Raw genomic sequence first — 19,210 nt, forward strand, 5'->3', positions numbered from 1 at the left:
CAGCAGCAGGGGAACCGTCATTCCCCATAACAAGAGGAAATTGGAAAGCCTGTGAATGCTGCCTCTCACTGAGCACCGTGACGTCATGGAAACGGTGAGGAGTAAGGCGCGGCGCCACTAAACAGTAATTGTGACCCAAAGGTAGCTATTCCCTTATTAATGGAATTTCAAGTCATACAGCTCGATCGGGGGATTAGCGTTGCTCAAACACACACTCCGACAATTCTTAAAGGTCAACTTCAACAAGCATGTTTCCTTGGCGATCTACCAGCTATCTCTGACAATGGTGAACTCTATTGTGCACTGAATGTATTGGAATTATTACTTAAGAGCTGACATGTCTGACCTTTTCATCCAATCATTTAAGAGTAAAAACATATAAGAAATGTCAGCATTATGTAAATTTTCAAAAACATCATAAAAAATTCTCAGCATTCTGGCAAGAATTTGTGTGTAGTATTGACCACCATCCATGTAACTTGTATAATTTCAATCAGGTAAGCTGAGTCACTGGCATAACACACAGAGTTCAAACAAACATGGCAAGTATGTGTCTCACAAAATACAAAATTCTCAGACAGCCAAAAAGTGAAAATGACAAAATCTTCTTGAAATACAGCCAACTGACATGTTACGCTGTAAGATATGATATGCAGTTGTTTTGTCTGCCCTGATATTCAGGATTAAACAGATATCTTTATGTGAAAACACTGTGAGATCTTCCATCAACAGTTTCAGAATAGAATTCAACATCAAACCAATTTCTTCATCTAGTAGTATTAGACTACGGACTAATATCGAAAATAGCACAGCAACAGCACGCACTGTAACAGCCAAATTCCAACAGCTAAATAGGTAATGAATTGTTCACACACATCAACATCGATGTGAGCATGTTCTTCTGTGATAAAACATGGTCAACTATATGGGTCTGTAACCTGACTTAGATTCCATTCACAGAATCTGAGGCAGACAACAGAAGTACTCTGGTCCTACATGTTTTACCAGAACTATCTACACGTCTGATTACCAGAACTACCTACACGTCCGATTACGAAAACTATCTACACGTCCGATTACCAGAACTATCTACACGTCCAATTTCCAGAACTATCTACACGTCCGAATACGAAAACTATCTACACGTCCAATTACCAGAACTATCTACACGTCCAATTTCCAGAACTATCTACACGTCTGATTACCAGAACTATCTACACCTCCAATTTCCAGAACTATCTACACGTCCGATTACGAAAACTATCTACACGTCCAATTACCAGAACTATCTATACGTCCAATTTCCAGAACTATCTACACGTCCAATTACGAAAACTATCTACACGTCCAATTACCAGAACTATCTACACGTCCAATTTCCAGAACTATCTACACGTCCAATTTCCAGAACTATCTACACGTCCAATTTCCAGAACTATCTACACGCCCGATTACCAGAATTATCTACACGTCCGATTACCAGAACTATCTACACGTCCGATTACCAGAACTATCTACACGTCCTATTTCCAGAACTATCTACACGTCAGATTACCAGAACTATCTACACGTCCAATTTCCAGAACCATATACGCGCCCAATTACCAGAATTATCTACACGTCCGATTACCAGAACTACCTACACGTCTGTGGCATAAAACACTCACTCACTCATTATCACACATCTTCCTGAGGCAAGGGAGTCAACTGACCATAAAAGTCCATAAAAGTCCATTTGGAGTTACAATGTGGCTGTACTAACCAGTCCATGCATAGTCCAATCAAAAACAAAATCGATATCCTGTCCATAAAAAACATGGCGACTATGTGCAGCTTGGCACCACCATTTTGTTTGAAGCAAATGCAAGTGATATGAGAGGTGGAATCTGATTGGTCACTTGGAAGGTGAAAGAAGGGACATAACTCATAATAGCCACTGACGTGCAATTCACCGAGGCAGCGTGTCAGACCACCAGATCCAGGTCATTGGGGCGCGATGACGTGCAATTCACCAAGTCAGCAAGGCGGACCACCTGATCCAGGTATGATCAGCAGATGTTGATGAGGAGCAATTCTCACCCACAATCCTCAGGGGTGCATGTGATTGATTAAAACAGATTCAAGGTGAGGTGAAATGGAGTTCAACATCACGTCCAAGATTATTGCACTTATATTAGTGCAGACTGATGCCAATATTATAGTGCTAGTCCACTGAGATACCATGCCGCAGTTTAAAAAGAATACCCCACTCAGACACAGTATACTGCCTCGGAGCCCACCAGTCCCTGAATTTAACCCCTTAATGCCAAGCGTCAGGTAGGGTAACAACAAGTACCATCGTTTAATGTCTATTGGCATGACGTGGCCAGGGTTTGTAACCCGAACCTTCCCCTCGCCAGGCGGATACTCTACCATGAGACCACAGAGGCGGTCCATGAGAACAGGTACGACTCTCCTCTTATAGTGGAATTTCAGTTCTATCACAGCATGTCCGCTTGATGTGTGAGGAAAGCCATATGTGATGCAGATCTTAGAAGTATACCACTTTGGTGAAACATACCTGCATAGGCATGGTGCTGACAAACCAACGATCATAATCTGGACAAATATGAGATAAAAACAATTGATCAGGAAATCCTGACATCATTAAGGGACACAACTCTATAGAGCAGTCTGCACAGTGTCAGACCATTCGGTGATCCATGCATGCTCACACAACAAAATTTGTTGGCTCTTTCTTTCAAAGAAACTAAGCACATGACTTGAGTGGCCGAAAAATTATTCTGTGTCTAACACAAATATGGAGCACACTCCAGATTATAACATGGTCATTCCCTTAAAAATTACCATCATATAATTATGTTTTCTATTAAAAGATGGAAATTTCTCCCTGCTCGCACAAACTTCGAGTCCTAGTATTGCTTGCCCACTATTCACATATTTCACCATTTCTAACTAGACAAATCGCTCACCCTGTTGACCCTAACTCATCAGAGGCTTGCTGATATATGACTGCTTGAGTTGTCTCCCTTGGTTAAAGTTTTCCAGTATGTTTAAGGGGACTACATGATGAATCCTTGTATCATTAATCAATATAAAACATTCGGATGTGACTGAAATAATTATGAGTATATACCATTTAACCACTTGTCACCATGGTCACCCAAAGAAATAATGTTTTCCAACAACTTGTCATGATTCCCACATATATACTTCACAATGACAAACAATATTTTCGTCAAAATATTTCCAGATTTATTTCCAACACAAGTGTATCAACATCTCTTACCCAACGCTCAACGACGACCAGATGAAACGGGTGACAAGTGCAAAACTGACATGAAATCTCCATCCTGATGTAGGACAGTTAGTAGCATTTCAAGTAAACCTGAACACATCAATGAAAACAAGCATGAAATACTCACATCCCCCGCCAATCTGACATGTCGGGTGTGTGCAATGCATTAGCTCCTGTGAACTATGTTCACTGGGCCTTTTTGTAAAGAAATATAGTACGTTTTTCAAGATCTGCTCCGAAAACGAGGACTACCGCCATTTTCAGTCTAAATCAAAGTCGTTGCCATGGAAACTCAAAAAATAACTTTTTTAAAAATCCTAAACTATCAAAAGGCACCAGTTCACCACTAGATCTATCTATGTGCCAAGTTTGGTGAAGAAATATGGTACGGTTTTCAAGATCTGCTCCGGAAACGAAATGTGACAGATGGACGGACGGACGGCACCCATTCCTAAATCCCCCTTCCACTTCGTGGCGGGGGATAATAAACGCTGATAGACACATGAGTGAGTCGGTGAGTTTTACGTTGCTTTTAGCAATATTCCAGCAATATCATGGCGGGGGACACCAGAAATGAGCTTCACACATTGATGGACACATGAATGAAATGAGTTAGTTTATGTGTTTTTAGACCACATTCAACAATATTCAATCTATATCACAGCAGCAAGCAAATAATGAAGTTTGGGACCGGCCAACTAGTACCTGGAGCATACACAACGATCCACGCCATCAGTCACATGACAGGATCTGACCATCTGCTCCTGACTTGACACCTCTTTGTTAACACGTAAAAGTAAATGTGAGTTCAGTTATTTCTCTAGCCAACAATGAAGCAAACAAGCATATAGTCGACGAAGTCATCTATATCCCCTGCCCATTTTAACACGTTATGGTCCCAAACCCAACATTTCTCTTCGCTATAATCGGGTCTGGACCAGACAATCCAGTGATTGACATCATGAGCATTGATCCACACAATTGGGATCGATGACATGCATGAACCAAGTCAGCAAGCCTGACCACCCGATTCCGTTAGTCGCCTCTTACGACAAGCGTAGTCGCCTTTTATGGCAAGCATGGGTTGCTGAAGACCTTTTCTACCCCGGATCTTCACAGGTCGGACCAATGTAGAGAATGACCTCACCTTGGTATCCTTTGCATAGTAGAGTCTTCTTCCCTGCAGCTTGAAATACCGTCGCTTCCAGCGCTGGAATTAGAAACTTAGGATCAGTAAGCTTAAGTAAAACACAGTTTCTAAGAGTTTAAAAATTCAATGCAGAACAAAACAAAATTTCGTTAAATTCCTCCCACAAACATGTCCAAAATAATCTCACTATTAAAGAATGAAAAGCTCAAGTGAAAACCTATATGTAACATGTTTTATCTTTAACATAAACACCCCTTTCTACAAAGATAGAGGTTGATATTCCTAAGTCATGTTTTCACCTTGTGTGATACAGAATAGGCCCCATCAAGATTGTAAGTTTTTGGTTGTTTTTTTCAAATTTCAGTGTTTTTGTATGTTGGAGAGTTTTGTAAACCAACTAGGGCTGGTATGATACACTAACTGAGCCATCGGATACGCATCACGATACTTGCATGTGCTCTTATCTGAGGTGCATAAGCCATCTTTTTCATAGACAGTGTAGCCAAATACCTGGCACACTGATGATTTACAGTTGGCAGTGTCAAGTATGGCGCATGGATGAAAATATTTACGTTTTCACAACTAATTTTCCCTACTAGTTAGTGTCTGTAACAACAGTTATTGAAGCAAATATTCAAGGCAAGTATAGATATATTTTTTACTTTGTGTGCAACCATGATTGATACTTGTATCAAGAAGTTAAAAATCGTGATCTACCGTTGCATCATAGGATCATCCCACCACTAAAACCAACAAACATAAATGGCCTTATTGTGTGTTGGATCTAGTAGTAATGCATGTGAATAACTCTCTGTCATCGTAGCTCAGCCCAGGATCAACGCGGGAAAACAAACTGTAAGAATTGTCTCCCTTTGACCATAGAGCTTCAGCAGGCCATGTTCCCTGGCACCAATCAATGCCTCCTGGCTATTTACAGCATATGACTCGATTTATGTCCTGGTAGCTTATCAGCAATCTTATCTCCTCGTAAGTAGTAAATCTAGAAAGTTCATTCAGTACAATACGATGCCAGTTTTTGACAGTAACCAAACACACTGATGTTCTAAAGTTTGGATTTGAGACCATAACAAATTGATTGTATTTTCATGGACACTACCAAGCACCCCCTTGTTCCACGGTTCCTACAATCAAAGAACATCATTTTGTGTTCCCTTCTGTAGTTGATCATGTTGATGAAATACACCACACACAGCTACAAACATTCATGCTTCATATAAATTACCCGTCAACAGTTTGTACAATAACATATAGACAAACAATACTTTTTTCAGAAATTTAGATAAAAAAGAAACAATTAATTTAATGTGGCCTAAACTTAAATTTATCTTTAAATAATATGTTTTAGCTCAGTGCTTGAGGAAGTCAAGCACCATGCGCAATTCACACATAATTTCAATAAATGATGCATCCCAGAACACCTACGCCACCAGGTTTACGTTGACCGACAAATCACAGTTTAATTTCAGCATAATGCCCACTGAATCGCTCCTTTGTACTTCCCTTCCCAATCACGGCCAGCGGATGTGTTGAATGTTGCTTAGACCATGCTATAATGCCCACTGAATCGCTCCTTTGTACTTCCCTTCCCAATCACGGCCAGCGAATGTGTTGATTGTTGCTTAGACCATGCTATAATGCCCACTGAATCGTTCCTTTGTACTTCCCTTCCCAATCACGGCCAGCAGATGTGTTGAATGTTGCTTAGACCATGCTATAATGCCCACTGAATCGTTCCTTTGTACTTCCCTTCCCAATCACGGCCAGCGGATGCGTTGAATGTTGCTACGACCATGCTATAATGCCCACTGAATCGCTCCTTTGTACGGACAGCAGATGTGTTGAATGTTGGTATGACCATGCTATAATGCCCACTGAATTGCTCCTTGTACTTCCCTTCCCAATCACGGCCAGCAGATGTGTTGAATGTTGCTTAGACCATGCTATAATGCCCACTGAATCGCTCCTTTTTACTTCCCTTCCCAATCACGGCCAGCGGATGTGTTGAATGTTGCTTAGACCATGCTATAATGCCCACTGAATCGCTCCTTTGTACGGACAGCAGATGTGTTGAATGTTGCTATGACCATGCTATAATGCCCACTGAATTGCTCCTTTGTACTTCCCTTCCCAATCACGGCCAGCAGATGTGTTGAATGTTGCTTAGACCATGCTATAATGCCCACTGAATTGCTCCTTTGTACTTCCCTTCCCAATCACGGCCAGCGGATGTGTTGAATGTTGCTTAGACCATGCTATAATGCCCACTGAATGGCTCCTTTGTACTTCCCTTCCCAATCACGGCCAGCAGATGTGTTGAATGTTGCTTAGACCATGCTATAATGCCCACTGAATCGCTCCTTTGTACTTCCCTTCCCAATCACGGCCAGCAGATGTGTTGAATGTTGCTACGACCATGCTATAATGCCCACTGAATTGCTCCTTTGTACTTCCCTTCCCAATCACGGCCAGCAGATGTGTTGAATGTTGCTTAGACCATGCTATAATGCCCACTGAATCGCTCCTTTGTACTTCCCTTCCCAATCACGGCCAGCGGATGTGTTGAATGCTGCTAAGACCATGCTATAATGCCCACTGAATTGCTCCTTTGTACTTCCCTTCCCAATCACGGCCAGCGGATGTGTTGAATGTTGCTACGCACCTGGAAGGAGCTGGTCTGCTTCATGAGGTAACCTTCTTTGGTGCATGTCTGCAAACAGAGACAACAATGGTTATGGTGGGTACTACACCATCCTCAGTGATCAAGGGATTATACGTCCATTCTGTTCGGATAAATACCCTGGAAACAGGTCCAATCCATAGCCAAATTCTGACTGATATGAATGTCATATGCTGAAACACAGTGTCACGGCCCTGTAGCCTCACCTGGATATGTAGTCAACCGTTTAAAACATCAACAAAGACGGCCGAAGGATTCCAACCAGGTGCCCGCTCTTGCCAGGCAAATTAGGACATTGTTTAAAATTTTGATTTTTTTAATGTTCTAACTTTTTTACTTTCTGAGGAATTGGGAAACTTTAAATTCAGCTGGGAATTGTTGCCTCAAAGCAGGTCTAAATGATACCTTCAGCCATTTAACAAATTGCCATCGGCACGGATATTCATACATTTTCTGAATAAATATGGAGGAAAATGTTTCTTTATGCAGTCTGTAAGTTTAGCCACTTGTCCCATGTCTGACTGAAGTAAAAAGTTGTTCAATCTGATTAACGTTGCGTTTGCATACTCCACTGAATACCCCACACAGTATACTGACTCCGAGCCGTCCAGTCCTTGTTTCAGCCCCTTAATGCTGAGCATCAGGCAGGGTAACAACAAGTACCATCATTTAACATCTTTTGGTGTGACCGGCCAGGTATGAAACCCCACACCTTCCGCTCTCCGGGCAGACGCTCTACCACAAGATCAAGGAGACGGCGTCTCCGGGCAGATGCTCTACCACTAGACCAAGGAGACGGTCCTTGACGTTGGATGAGTAGATTGGCTGGGATGGATGGTCTGATGGTGTGGACACATGTGCACAAGCGCCACTGGGTTGGATGGATGGTCTTATGGTGTGGGCACATGTGCACACACTCCACTGGGGTGGGATGGAAGGTTTGAAGGTGTGGGCACATGTGCACAAAGGCCACTGGGTGGGATGAATGGGGTTGGGTTAGAATTCAGCAAAATGGGGTGAAGTCTTATTATGATCCGTTGTGTGGAATCTGGGTCTCAACCACTGCTGTGTTTCTGGGAGGGGTGGAATGGAGGGGTGTGGGTGTGGTGTGGGTGTGGAATGGGAGTGGTGACGGTGTGGTGTGGGTGTGGTGAGGTTGTGGTGTTGGTGTGGTGTGGGTGTGGTGTGGGTGTGGTGTGGGTGTGATGCAGGTGTGGTGTTGGTGTGGTGTGGTGAGGGTGTGGCATGGGTGTGGCATGGGTGTGGCATGGGTGTGGCATGGGAATGGGTGTGATGAATGTTTGATTGAGATGACTTTGGGTGGGGTTTGGGGCTGAACTGGTTAGAATTGACTTTGTCTTTGGGTATGCAAACCCTGAAAGAATCTCAAATACTATGCATACCACAACCTAAAAAAAAATTAAAAAATCGAGTATTGAAAAATGTCTCGGCCGAACACAATTACACAGAAGTGCCTATATACATATACATGCAACCACTTCCAAGACACAGTTTCCATGAAGTCAGTACATGATACCTACCAAACCTACGATGACGGTATCCCTGTCCAACATTCAGGACAAAGTTGTGGTCCTGCTTTATTTGTGGACATATGACTAACACACCTTATCATTCACTGAAGGCCTACATGGGCCCTGATCTCCAGCCCGAACTAAACAGGGACGACCATCTACCTGATCACTTTTCCCCTGGCAGATCGAGCGTTGCAATAAAGCCCTCGTTAATGAGGTGTCAGATCATCATTTCTCTGTTTAATGCACTTCAACATCAAAGTCAATAAATAAGGTCTGTCAACCACACAAACCATACTTACAAATCCCAGCAAATCCATTAGACGGTATATGTACATAGCAATGGCTTGATATAATCTAGTTTCACTATAACAACATGAGCGGGATACATATTCCTCCTTCAAATTTCCCCCCAAATATTGTGCTATGCAAATGATGAGGGGTGCTCTAGGCTGTGGAGTGTGTTATGAATAAGTAATCACGGTTATCCTGTTACGTTATCACAAGTTCAGTTGCTTTTGACAACGTCCACCTTATAAAGAGTATTGAAGGGGACAGTTCTACCAGAAGTGACAAGTTAGCCTTGGATGAAGATTTCACAGTATCACAGCCGACAAAAATACTTCACAGCATTGTGTGATTTATCTGTGATTGCTTCACAGTCACACCGACTGAGTGACTTAATTAAAGACACGTCATGAGTTTGGCAACTTCAGAAAGGTACACTATGGTTTTATTCATTTTCAAATTTTCGGATCATTCAGTGATTGGTTATGTCATAAGTCATGCGCAATTCTCGCCTAATTTTAAAAAAATGGTGCATGCAGTTAGGAACCAGCATGTGCAGTTATTTTCTTAAAATACAAATTTACGTTGACTAACATATCACCATTTCATTTCATCATCACGACCAATGAATCACCCATTTGCCGCCATCTTTGTTTACACTATAGAAATCAATCATACACAATTGTCCTGTTCTTGTAATTCCTCCCGAAAGGTTTCCGATTACGTATGATTTGTACTGTTACATCAAGCATTGGCCCAGTGCTAATTCCTGACAAGGGTGATACTGTATTTTCTAGTGTAAAGTATGGACTTGAGTATAATTCTGCACTCCGCACACCTACATCGTACGGCTTCAGGTGAATGGACAAGCAGGTGATAATAAACTTGGTCAATGACGATGAGACATTAGTGATAAAATACCACTAGACATGATGGTTTACCATTTCCATTGTATTTCTTGTTATGCTAGGCATTGTTTTAGATGCAAAAGGTAAGATTACTGTGTATTGTCTCGTAAACTAAGACGGAAATACCTATCAGCAGTACACTCATTTTCTCGCACTCTACCAGTGATTCAGTTAAGAAATGACCCAAAATAGAACTTCAGTGTACTCTGATACAATGATCACAAGAAATATTGTCTGAAACTATTATTTTACCAGGAACAACACATGCTCATATCGTGTTATTTTAGTTGAAACTTGGACTATCTATATTTAAAAAAATTATAACCATAAGCATAGCACATTGGTTTTATTGCAGGATAATTTGTACATAATCATGATAATGAGGGTGCCAACCTTAATAAAATTTATAATTGCCATCTATCACCCGGTTATCTAAGCGAATCGTTATCGCGAGGGACAACCATACTTTCGTTTGTAAGCTGGCACAGCTATATTTGTTGGTGAAAGGACATGTTATTGGTTGAAGTTCAAGAACAAGACTATAAGGGATGACATGTTTTACTCAGCTGCAGTCAGTCTTGAGTCATGTTGAATTTAGGGCCACAGAGAGTTTAGGTTAGGGCAGGGGACCTCGCTTGTAACTGTAGCCCTCTCTACTACTACTACTACTACTACTACTACTACTACTACTGCTACTACTGCTGCTGATGCTACTGCTACTACCACTCCTGTTTCTACTATTGCTGCTACTACTATGACTACAACTACAACTGCAGCTACTATTAAAACTACTGCTACTTCTGTTATTACTACTGCTACTACTGCTGCTACTACTGCTACAACTACTTCTGTTCCTACTAAAACTACTACTACTTCTGTTCCTACTACTACTACCACCACTACTACTACCACTACTTCTGTGACTACTACTACTACTATTACTGCCACTACTACTACCACGACTTCTGTGACTACTACTACTACTACTACTACTACCACCACTACTACTACCACTACTTCTGTGACTACTACTACTACTACTACTACTATTACTACCATGACCACGACTGCTACGACTACGACTACTTCAACTTCTGTTCCTACTACTACTACCACCACTACTACTACCACTACTTGTGACTACTACTACTATTACTACCACGACCACGACTGCTACGACTACGACTACTTCAACTTCTGTTACTATTACTACTGCCGCTGCCGCACATGACATTAACCCTTTCGCCCCGACTGCCCGATTTATCGGGCAGGATAAACCGTGTCCCAGGACCCGGCTGCCCGAAAAATCGGGCAGCATAAGCCGAGGCCCAGAACCCGGCTGCCCGATAAATCGGGCGGCGCGAGCGTGTTTACAAAATCGCTCTTTCTACTTCCTTTCTCGTGTGTAATCTCGTTCTAAATATGGAAACGAGATCTACACGTATTGACACGTCATTCGATGGAATTTCCCCGTCTTTTTGGCGCGAAAATCGCGGGTATGTCACCTGTTTTCGCGACAGGTATTTTTCTCGCTTGAATCGTAAATCAAGCGTAATGGCGGCCAACTACGATTCGGATAGCGATCAGATGATTAACAACGACTATATCGGGAATAATAATGTGTTTGAATTGAATAATTTACGCGAAGGGGAGAGGGAATTTCGCGAATATTTTCGTGAAGATTTTGACGGTTTCGACGAGGTGTCCCCCCCCCCCCCCCCCCCCCCCCGCCAACTTTCGAGAATGGGAGTGGCAGAGGGACACACGACAGTGGAGACATGAGGGATTTTGAAGAGGCGACCGGATTCAAGAATATATATTGACACGGTGAGTGAAGAGTCGTGCTATTGATTTTTTCCAACTGTTTTACAATGATTCTGTGTTTGAACAGATTATCAGTGCGACGAATGAGAATGCAGCCTACACGTGAACGAGCGATCACAACAACAACAAAGGTGAGTGGCATGACGTATCTGTTTTGTTTTTTTTAAATTTATTTTTCTGATCGCAATCCGAATTGTAGTTTGCCGGTTTGTCGTATGTCCTTATATTTCGCTCAATTTGAATAAAATTTATTTCCATATTCATGTTTGTTTTCTTGTTTTTTACATCTTAATTTAAATTTTAGTAACTGTAATGATTATTTATTTATTAATTGATTTAATAAAGTACTGATTTAATTTATTATGCAATTGTAAATAGCAGTGTATTGTAAATATGTTATCACAACTTGTATATTTGCAGAACTTGAATTTACGATCTTTCCGTCCTTTTACAATGTTTCCCTCTTCAGGTCAATCTGTGTTATCTTCCCTGTGATGTCATTCTTATAGTAGCTGTGGTTCAATGTTCAGATAATGTGATAAATAACTTTTTAAAAACTTAAATACTTAATTTTTGTTTCAAATCCTGAAAAAGAACAAAATAAATCAAATATTTGTGTTTTTACCTGTGTTAATGAGTTTACCTGCGTTAACAAGTTTACCTGTGTTAACGAGTTTACCTAAGAGGCTGTAAGTGTATCATAAGTAATATGTGACATCAGTATAGAAAACAAAGTCAGTACCAAGAGTTGTAAACTTGTTTATTTGTTTACAGATGTGCATGAAGAGAATTTACCTGTAACACCTGGGATTACCTGTGCCGTCCAAGATGACAAGACCACTGTGTTATGTTTACCTTGTATCTGTGATTTATTTTTGTGATTTGTAATACAATTTGAGCCAAAATTCATTGTCTGTTTTCATTTTTTCAGTGTTTTCAAGTTTTATTTCACTTGTAAACACCTGTAATTAGAAAATAACAAAGGTTAGAGACAATAACAACAAAGAATGTTAAAGTATACTTAATCCTCTTTACAATGGTATATGATAAATGTATATTAAAAGCAAGTTTCTGGTAGAAAAAGTGCATCAAAAATGATAGTGTGATTTTCCAATAATACTGCCAGGGAGGCCAGTGTACAGGCCTTGTCAGTGTCAGGGACTGCAGGGTCTCAAGGGACATAACTCTGGGGCAGCCAGTGATGAAAGAGTTAACAACACTGCCCTCATTCCTGTTGTCATGGTTATGAACTTTTCATGCTACATTACAGATTCCATGAACACAAACACACCCTGACATTTGCAACACAATGATTCACCATGTCCATGAGATGTCCCCTTCACATTCATGTCATTAGTCAGAGCTACAGCTGCAGTAACAAAGTCAGCCATTTGTCCTCCTGGGTCAACAAACTTCACTCAGTCACCAACTTAGCATAACGCCATCACAAAAGGACCATCTATTCTTCACCTTTTTCCCTAATTTCCCTCAAATTGCCGAAAATTTATTTTTTTTATAAAGAAAACATTTGTTGTTTTGAACACTGTTGAAAAATGGATATTTTTTTCGGATTAGAATATGTTAATATGGCATGAACTGATTGAGTGAGTTAGGTTCAATGATGCTTTTAACAGTATTCAAGTTATATCACAGTGTGTCAGCTTAATGTGGGAGGAAAGTCCAAAGAGATGCAGGTCTCAGACGTTTACCAATTAGGTGAAACACACGAGCACGGGTATGGTGCTGATAAACCTAGAAATATAATCGGGGTGAATCAGGATTTGAACCCACAATCATAGGTTTCTGGCATGTCCAAGGGATGCAACTCTGTATAGCAAAAGCGGCACCTTAGCAACTGGGCCACCCATGTCCCCCATGAATTGAGTGAGTGCAAATAATAAATAGCATTGATAATGATCTATTTGTTTCCTTCATCTGAGCCTTTGTTAAGTTTTGTTGGTTTGTTTGTTTGTTTGTTGTTTAACGCCGCACTCCACAATATTCCAGCTATATGACGGAGGTCTGTAAATAATTAAGGCTGGACCAGACAATCCAATGATTGACATCATGAGCATCGATCCACTCAATTGGGATACGATGACATGCATCAACCAAGTCAGCGAACCTGACCACCCAATCCCGTTAGTCACGTCTTACGACAAGCATAGTCGAGTTTTACGGCAAGCATGGGTTGCTGAAGACCTAGTCTACCCCAGATCTCCACGGGTTCCTTTGTTAAAGGTGTATAATGGTACCAACATTCCTATCGTCATTTTTGGGGGGAAAGGTCTCTTTCATTTGTTTTCTGGCTCAGTCATCAATATTCCAGTCTTAACATCAGCCTGTAAACAACCTAGTCAGGGAGACAAACACATGGTTGATATTAAGAACAACATCCAACTGTTGGTAATGACCCACCGAGCCTGCCAACCAAATCCAATGTCTACAGTTCTACAAGCATTCTACAAGCAGCAGTTAGTGGGAACCGAGCCTAACCCTAAACCCTGCCCAACGTTCCTGCCCAACCACCCTTCTAAACAAACACATGGTCATGGTTTCAGTTGAGTAACTGGGTACCCGTAAGGAAATCCATCCTCAGTTTTCCAGGGTATTACATCTTCATTCTATTACCATAAATACCATGGACCGTCTCACTGTCACAACTTCGTTCTGAGTCCGGTTTGCTCAAACATTGCTCAAACTAGAAATCCAATCAAATCACACTTCTGAGCAAGAAATTCAGTGCCGAGTTAAGAGACAGACTAAAATGATGACATCACAATGACATCACTTCTACAACAAACTAGGATTGTGAATGGGTCCAGGCTGTAACAACAAGCGGCATCAGGAGATGACATCCCCCGAGTCGGGTCGGATCAGACGGGAGTTTGGCTACTTGTACCCCACTTTTGGTTCATTGCCTTTGGATACCTTCAGTTCAATGAATAAAAACTTCTGCTGTTCAGTAATTTTTAAAATCACAAATCATCAAAAGGCACCAGTTCACCACTAGACTGATCTATATAGAAGGTTTCAACAAGAAATATTTAACAGTTTTGGAGTTCTGCTCCGGATACGGAAAATGGATGTCTGGCTGATGGATGCACGGACGGATATGGTGATCGCCATATCTCACCATTTTTCTAACCGTGGGAAAGAAACTGGAGATATAACACCCTTGATCAAGGAGGATGACCCAAAACAGAAATAAGCTTGAAACCACACAAACACCAAATAAAACAAACTATTCCTCAATCCAGACAGAGCTGCTTTAACTCACAATGCATTAATCGTTACAACCAAAACATGTTATCGTATCCCAGCATCCCATGCAAAGAGGAAGTACACAGAAAACTGTTGACTTAGATCTGGCATCATGCCAATTGTCATTTTTTTCCCATTGCATTCATGGATTGAAGCCGAAATCATTACAATAAAAACATGCAGTTGTGGCGCGCTTGTCTCACATCCCACATCCGGATTCCTATCAGAACAGAGGATTTCCCTATTTTCATGGAAATGCATCCGAAACTCGGTCAATGTAGTCAAACAGTGATGGGCTATTCAGAAGTTTCGAGTCAATATCAGCCTGAGTGATCTAATGCATGGAAACTAGTTTAAACAGAAAGTTTGAATTATTACACAAGGGACTTAATTCCTTGTCATTCCTCGGCTTGCTGAAGCGATGGCGTCTGGTGAACGGGAGCGGCATGTTAGGGTGCTGGTTCAGAGGTAGAACAACTGCATCAGGTTCAACAAATATGGGCTACTGGGTCCATGTTTGGTTCCTATTATTTAGGAGTGGCAATGTGGCAGGTTGGGTCTCTGCATTTTTTGTGTTGTTTTTTTTAATTTCAGGGCTTGTGTGGATGGAGGGGTGTTTTATCTGTCAGATTGGTATATTTTCACAATTTGATCCCGTGTTGACCTTTGTCGGCCTCCCTTGCTAAAGATGCTGTTCCTAAGGATGAACATGATTAAGAATTTCCCGAATGGATGTAAGCCATGCTTGCTATGTTTGGGTGACAACTGATAGTCTGACATAACAGCATTCTTTGTTTCTCCTTCACATAGAAACCAAAACATCTATGTTGATCATCTTGATTAGGAAGAATACAGACATACAGTATTTAACACTTTGCTGTGATGCTTCAGTGCATTGATTAAACCTAAAGTTCTGACCATAACATGTTAAATGAAAAAAACAAAATTTAATTTTACACATGTTTTTATAACATTTTCTATTTTCTTAATTTTCGAACATGCTTGGCTTCATTTCAGTAATGTAACCATTGTTCAAAACCATATATCTAATTCAAGAAAAGATCCAAACGTATCTTTCCATCAGTTGTCCAACTGGACGAGATTGCAGATAATCAATAATAGAGACAACTTAATTAGTGCAGCAATTAACCACACGAGAGGCATCTGTGACGACATTCCCTCCCCACCAGTGCAAATCTGGGCCCCCTGCATAATGCAATGGTCGAACCACTCACTCACGCAACATCCTCACCCTTCTGTCATCAAAGTTTAACCAGATGAAACAATCACCCTGGTTAGCTGCACACCAATCAGTTGTGAGCGAGATCCTCCAGGGATCATCAACCAGGTCCTTGTTGGCCATAAACAGGTCTTCTGTGAATTATAAACAGGTGTCATTGGGTCATTAATAGGGCTTCCCTGGGTTATCACCTTGGTCATCCCTGGGTCATCACCTTGGTTGTCCCTGGGTCATCACCATGGTCGTCCCTGGGTCATCACCTTGGTCTTCCCTGGGTCATCACCTTGGTCGTCCCTGGGTTATCACCTTGGTCATCCCTGGGTCATCACCTTGGTTGTCCCTGGGTCATCACCATGGTCGTCCCTGGGTCATCACCTTGGTCATCCCTGGGTCATCACCTTGGTTGTCCCTGGGTCATCACCATGGTCGTCCCTGGGTCATCACCTTGGTCTTCCCTGGGTCATCACCTTGGTCGTCCCTGGGTCATCACCATGGTCGTCCCTGGGTCATCACCATGGTCTTCCCTGGGTCATCACCTAGGTCTTCCCTGGGTCATCACCTTGGTCGTCCCTGGGTCATCACCATGGTCGTCCCTGTGTCATCACCATGGTCATAACTGGGTCATCACCATTGTCATCCCTGGGTCATCACCTTGGTCGTCCCTGGGCCATCACCATGGTCGTCCCTGGGTCATCACCTTGGTCTTCCCTGGGTCATCACCTTGGTCGTCCCTGGGTCATCACCATGGTCATCCCTGTGTCGTCCCTGGGTCATCACCTTGGTCGTCCCTGGGTCATCACCTTGGTCTTCCCTGGGTCATCAACCAGGTCTTCCACTGGTGTCTTAAACAGGTCTTTCATGGGTCATCAACCAGGTCTTCCACTGGTGTCTTAAACAGGTCTTCCCTGGGTCATCAACCAGGTCTTCCACTTGTGCCTTAAACAGGTCTTTCATGGGTCATCAACCAGGTCTTCCACTGGTGTCTTAAACAGGCCTTTCATGGGTCATCAACCAGGTCTTCCACTGGTGTCTTAAACAGGTCTTTCATGGGTCATCAACCAGGTCTTCCACTGGTGGCTTAAACAGGTCTTTCGTGGGTCATCAACCAGGTCTTCCACTGGTGCCTTAAACAGGTCTTCCCTGGGTCATCAACCAGGTCTTCCACTGGTGCCTTAAACAGGTCTTTCATGGGTCATCAACCAGGTCTTCCACTGGTGCCTTAAACAGGTCTTCCCTGGGTCATCAACCAGGTCTTCCACTGGTGCCTTAAACAGGTCTTCCCTGGGTCATCACCTAGGTCTTCCCTGGGTCATCACCTTGGTCGTCCCTGGGTCATCACCTTGGTCATCCCTGGGTCATGGCCTTGGTTGTCCCTGGGTCATCACCTAAGTCTTCCCTAGGTCATCAACAAGGTCTTCCTCTGGTGCCTTAAACAGGTCTTTCATGGGTCATCAACCAGGTCTTCCACTGGTGTCTTAAACAGGTCTTTCATGGGTCATCAACCAGGTCTTCCACTGGTGCCTTAAACAGGTCTTCCCTGGGTCATCAACCAGGTCTTCCACTGGTGTCTTAAACAGGTCTTCCCTGGGTCATCAACCAGGTCTTCCACTGGTGTCTTAAACAGGACTTTCATGGGAATGATGGGTCATCAACTAATCCTCCTACATCAGTATTTTTGCCCAGGTTGCAACAATGAAACCATTAGTATTTTGTCACTGTTTTCATGTAAACATTTTACTTTCCAAGCCAAACATTTCGTATTATCAAGAACAGATTTCCCTTAGCACATCAAGTGAAAACTTTAAAAAATTTATTGTAAAACGTAAGGAAAACTAATAATTTTCATTATGCCATGAATAATTTTTCTCTTCTTAAAATCCTGTGCCTAAGCACGCCAGAAAAATCCAGTGGTCAGTTTAAGCTACGCAGCATTCAGTTTCTTTCACTGTGGCTTTACTATCCCCGAGGATTGCAATGTGCCGGTTCTATTTGGTCCAAACTTATCAAACACATGCCACATCACTGGACTGCTATCTCCTCACACAGGCTAGCTCTGGGTTCAACCACCATTCACAATTACTACTAAAATTAGCTCGAAAACAAGATGCTGGGTATTTTATGACCGCCCAGCATTTAGACAATTACTCAGGAGAGAATGGTAATGGCCTGCCTACAAGGAACTATTAAACATGGCACTTCATCAACAGGTCTTATTGTGTGAGCCCAAACTCATTATGTAGATCTAGGTCACCGAAGATCGCACCTTGATGACACTCGTGAGCATGGATTTGGTGCTATCAAACAAAGACTCATAACGACAGAATACATTAATTAATGGGTGTTCCTCCCTACTGGCCATTGCTGGCCGAACACCTAGACTTATCATACAGTTCATTAAATCTCTTATCACCATGATTACACAATATATTCCTCTCTTCTAAAAAGATTTCTTTTCTGATGCAAATTTCATTGTTTTCCCCAAGTGACTTTAGTGAAATGTGGGTTAATGTCACATTCCAGATAGCACTTGTACAGTAACATGCATGCATGTGTGTGGTTGCAGGTACTAGTCAGGACTGATATTTTATAGTGCTAGCCTTCTGAGATACCATGCTTCAGTCTTAACATGGATACCCGACTCAGACACAGTATACTATAGGATCAGTCCTTGTTTTAGCCCCTTAATGCAGAGGGATGGCAAAAACAAGTACAATCTTTTAACGTCTTTGGCATGACGTGACCATCCGCTCTCAGGGTATGTGTGTTGCCGTCTGTCTTTATCATGCATGTTTATGTTGTAAATGATCGAGTCTGGTCCAGACAATCCAGAGATTGACGTCATAAACATCGATCCACGCAATTGGGATGCGATGACATGCATCGACCAAGTCATGCAGACATGTATCATATAGTCCAACCACGTCCCAACCCCGTCCCAACCCCGTCCCAACCATGACCCACCCGCAGCCCAGCCACAACACAACCGCCGCCCCACCTGCAGCCCAGCC

General features: G+C 42.2%; 1 protein-coding gene across 5 annotated transcripts in view; it reads right to left on the bottom strand.

The window, feature by feature from the left end:
* The window catches only part of LOC124123712 (diacylglycerol kinase delta-like), a 195,698-nt gene that overhangs the window by 148,898 nt on the left and 27,590 nt on the right, over nt 1-19,210 (bottom strand). For all 5 annotated transcript variants that reach the window (XR_006859334.2, XM_046486880.2, XM_046486883.2 and 2 more), the window contains exons 3-4: nt 7,129-7,176; nt 4,446-4,508 (exon numbers count right to left, since the gene is read on the bottom strand). Coding sequence is in view for 4 of the 5 variants with exons in the window: in XM_046486880.2 (XP_046342836.1) it covers nt 4,446-4,508; nt 7,129-7,176 (111 nt within the window). In the remaining variant the exon portion in view is untranslated. The remainder of the gene's footprint in view (nt 1-4,445; nt 4,509-7,128; nt 7,177-19,210) is intronic.

This window comes from Haliotis rufescens, unplaced genomic scaffold (genome assembly GCF_023055435.1).
Source record: "Haliotis rufescens isolate VD_foot unplaced genomic scaffold, xgHalRufe1.0.p SCAF_25, whole genome shotgun sequence".
Lineage (NCBI taxonomy): Eukaryota > Metazoa > Mollusca > Gastropoda > Lepetellida > Haliotidae > Haliotis > Haliotis rufescens.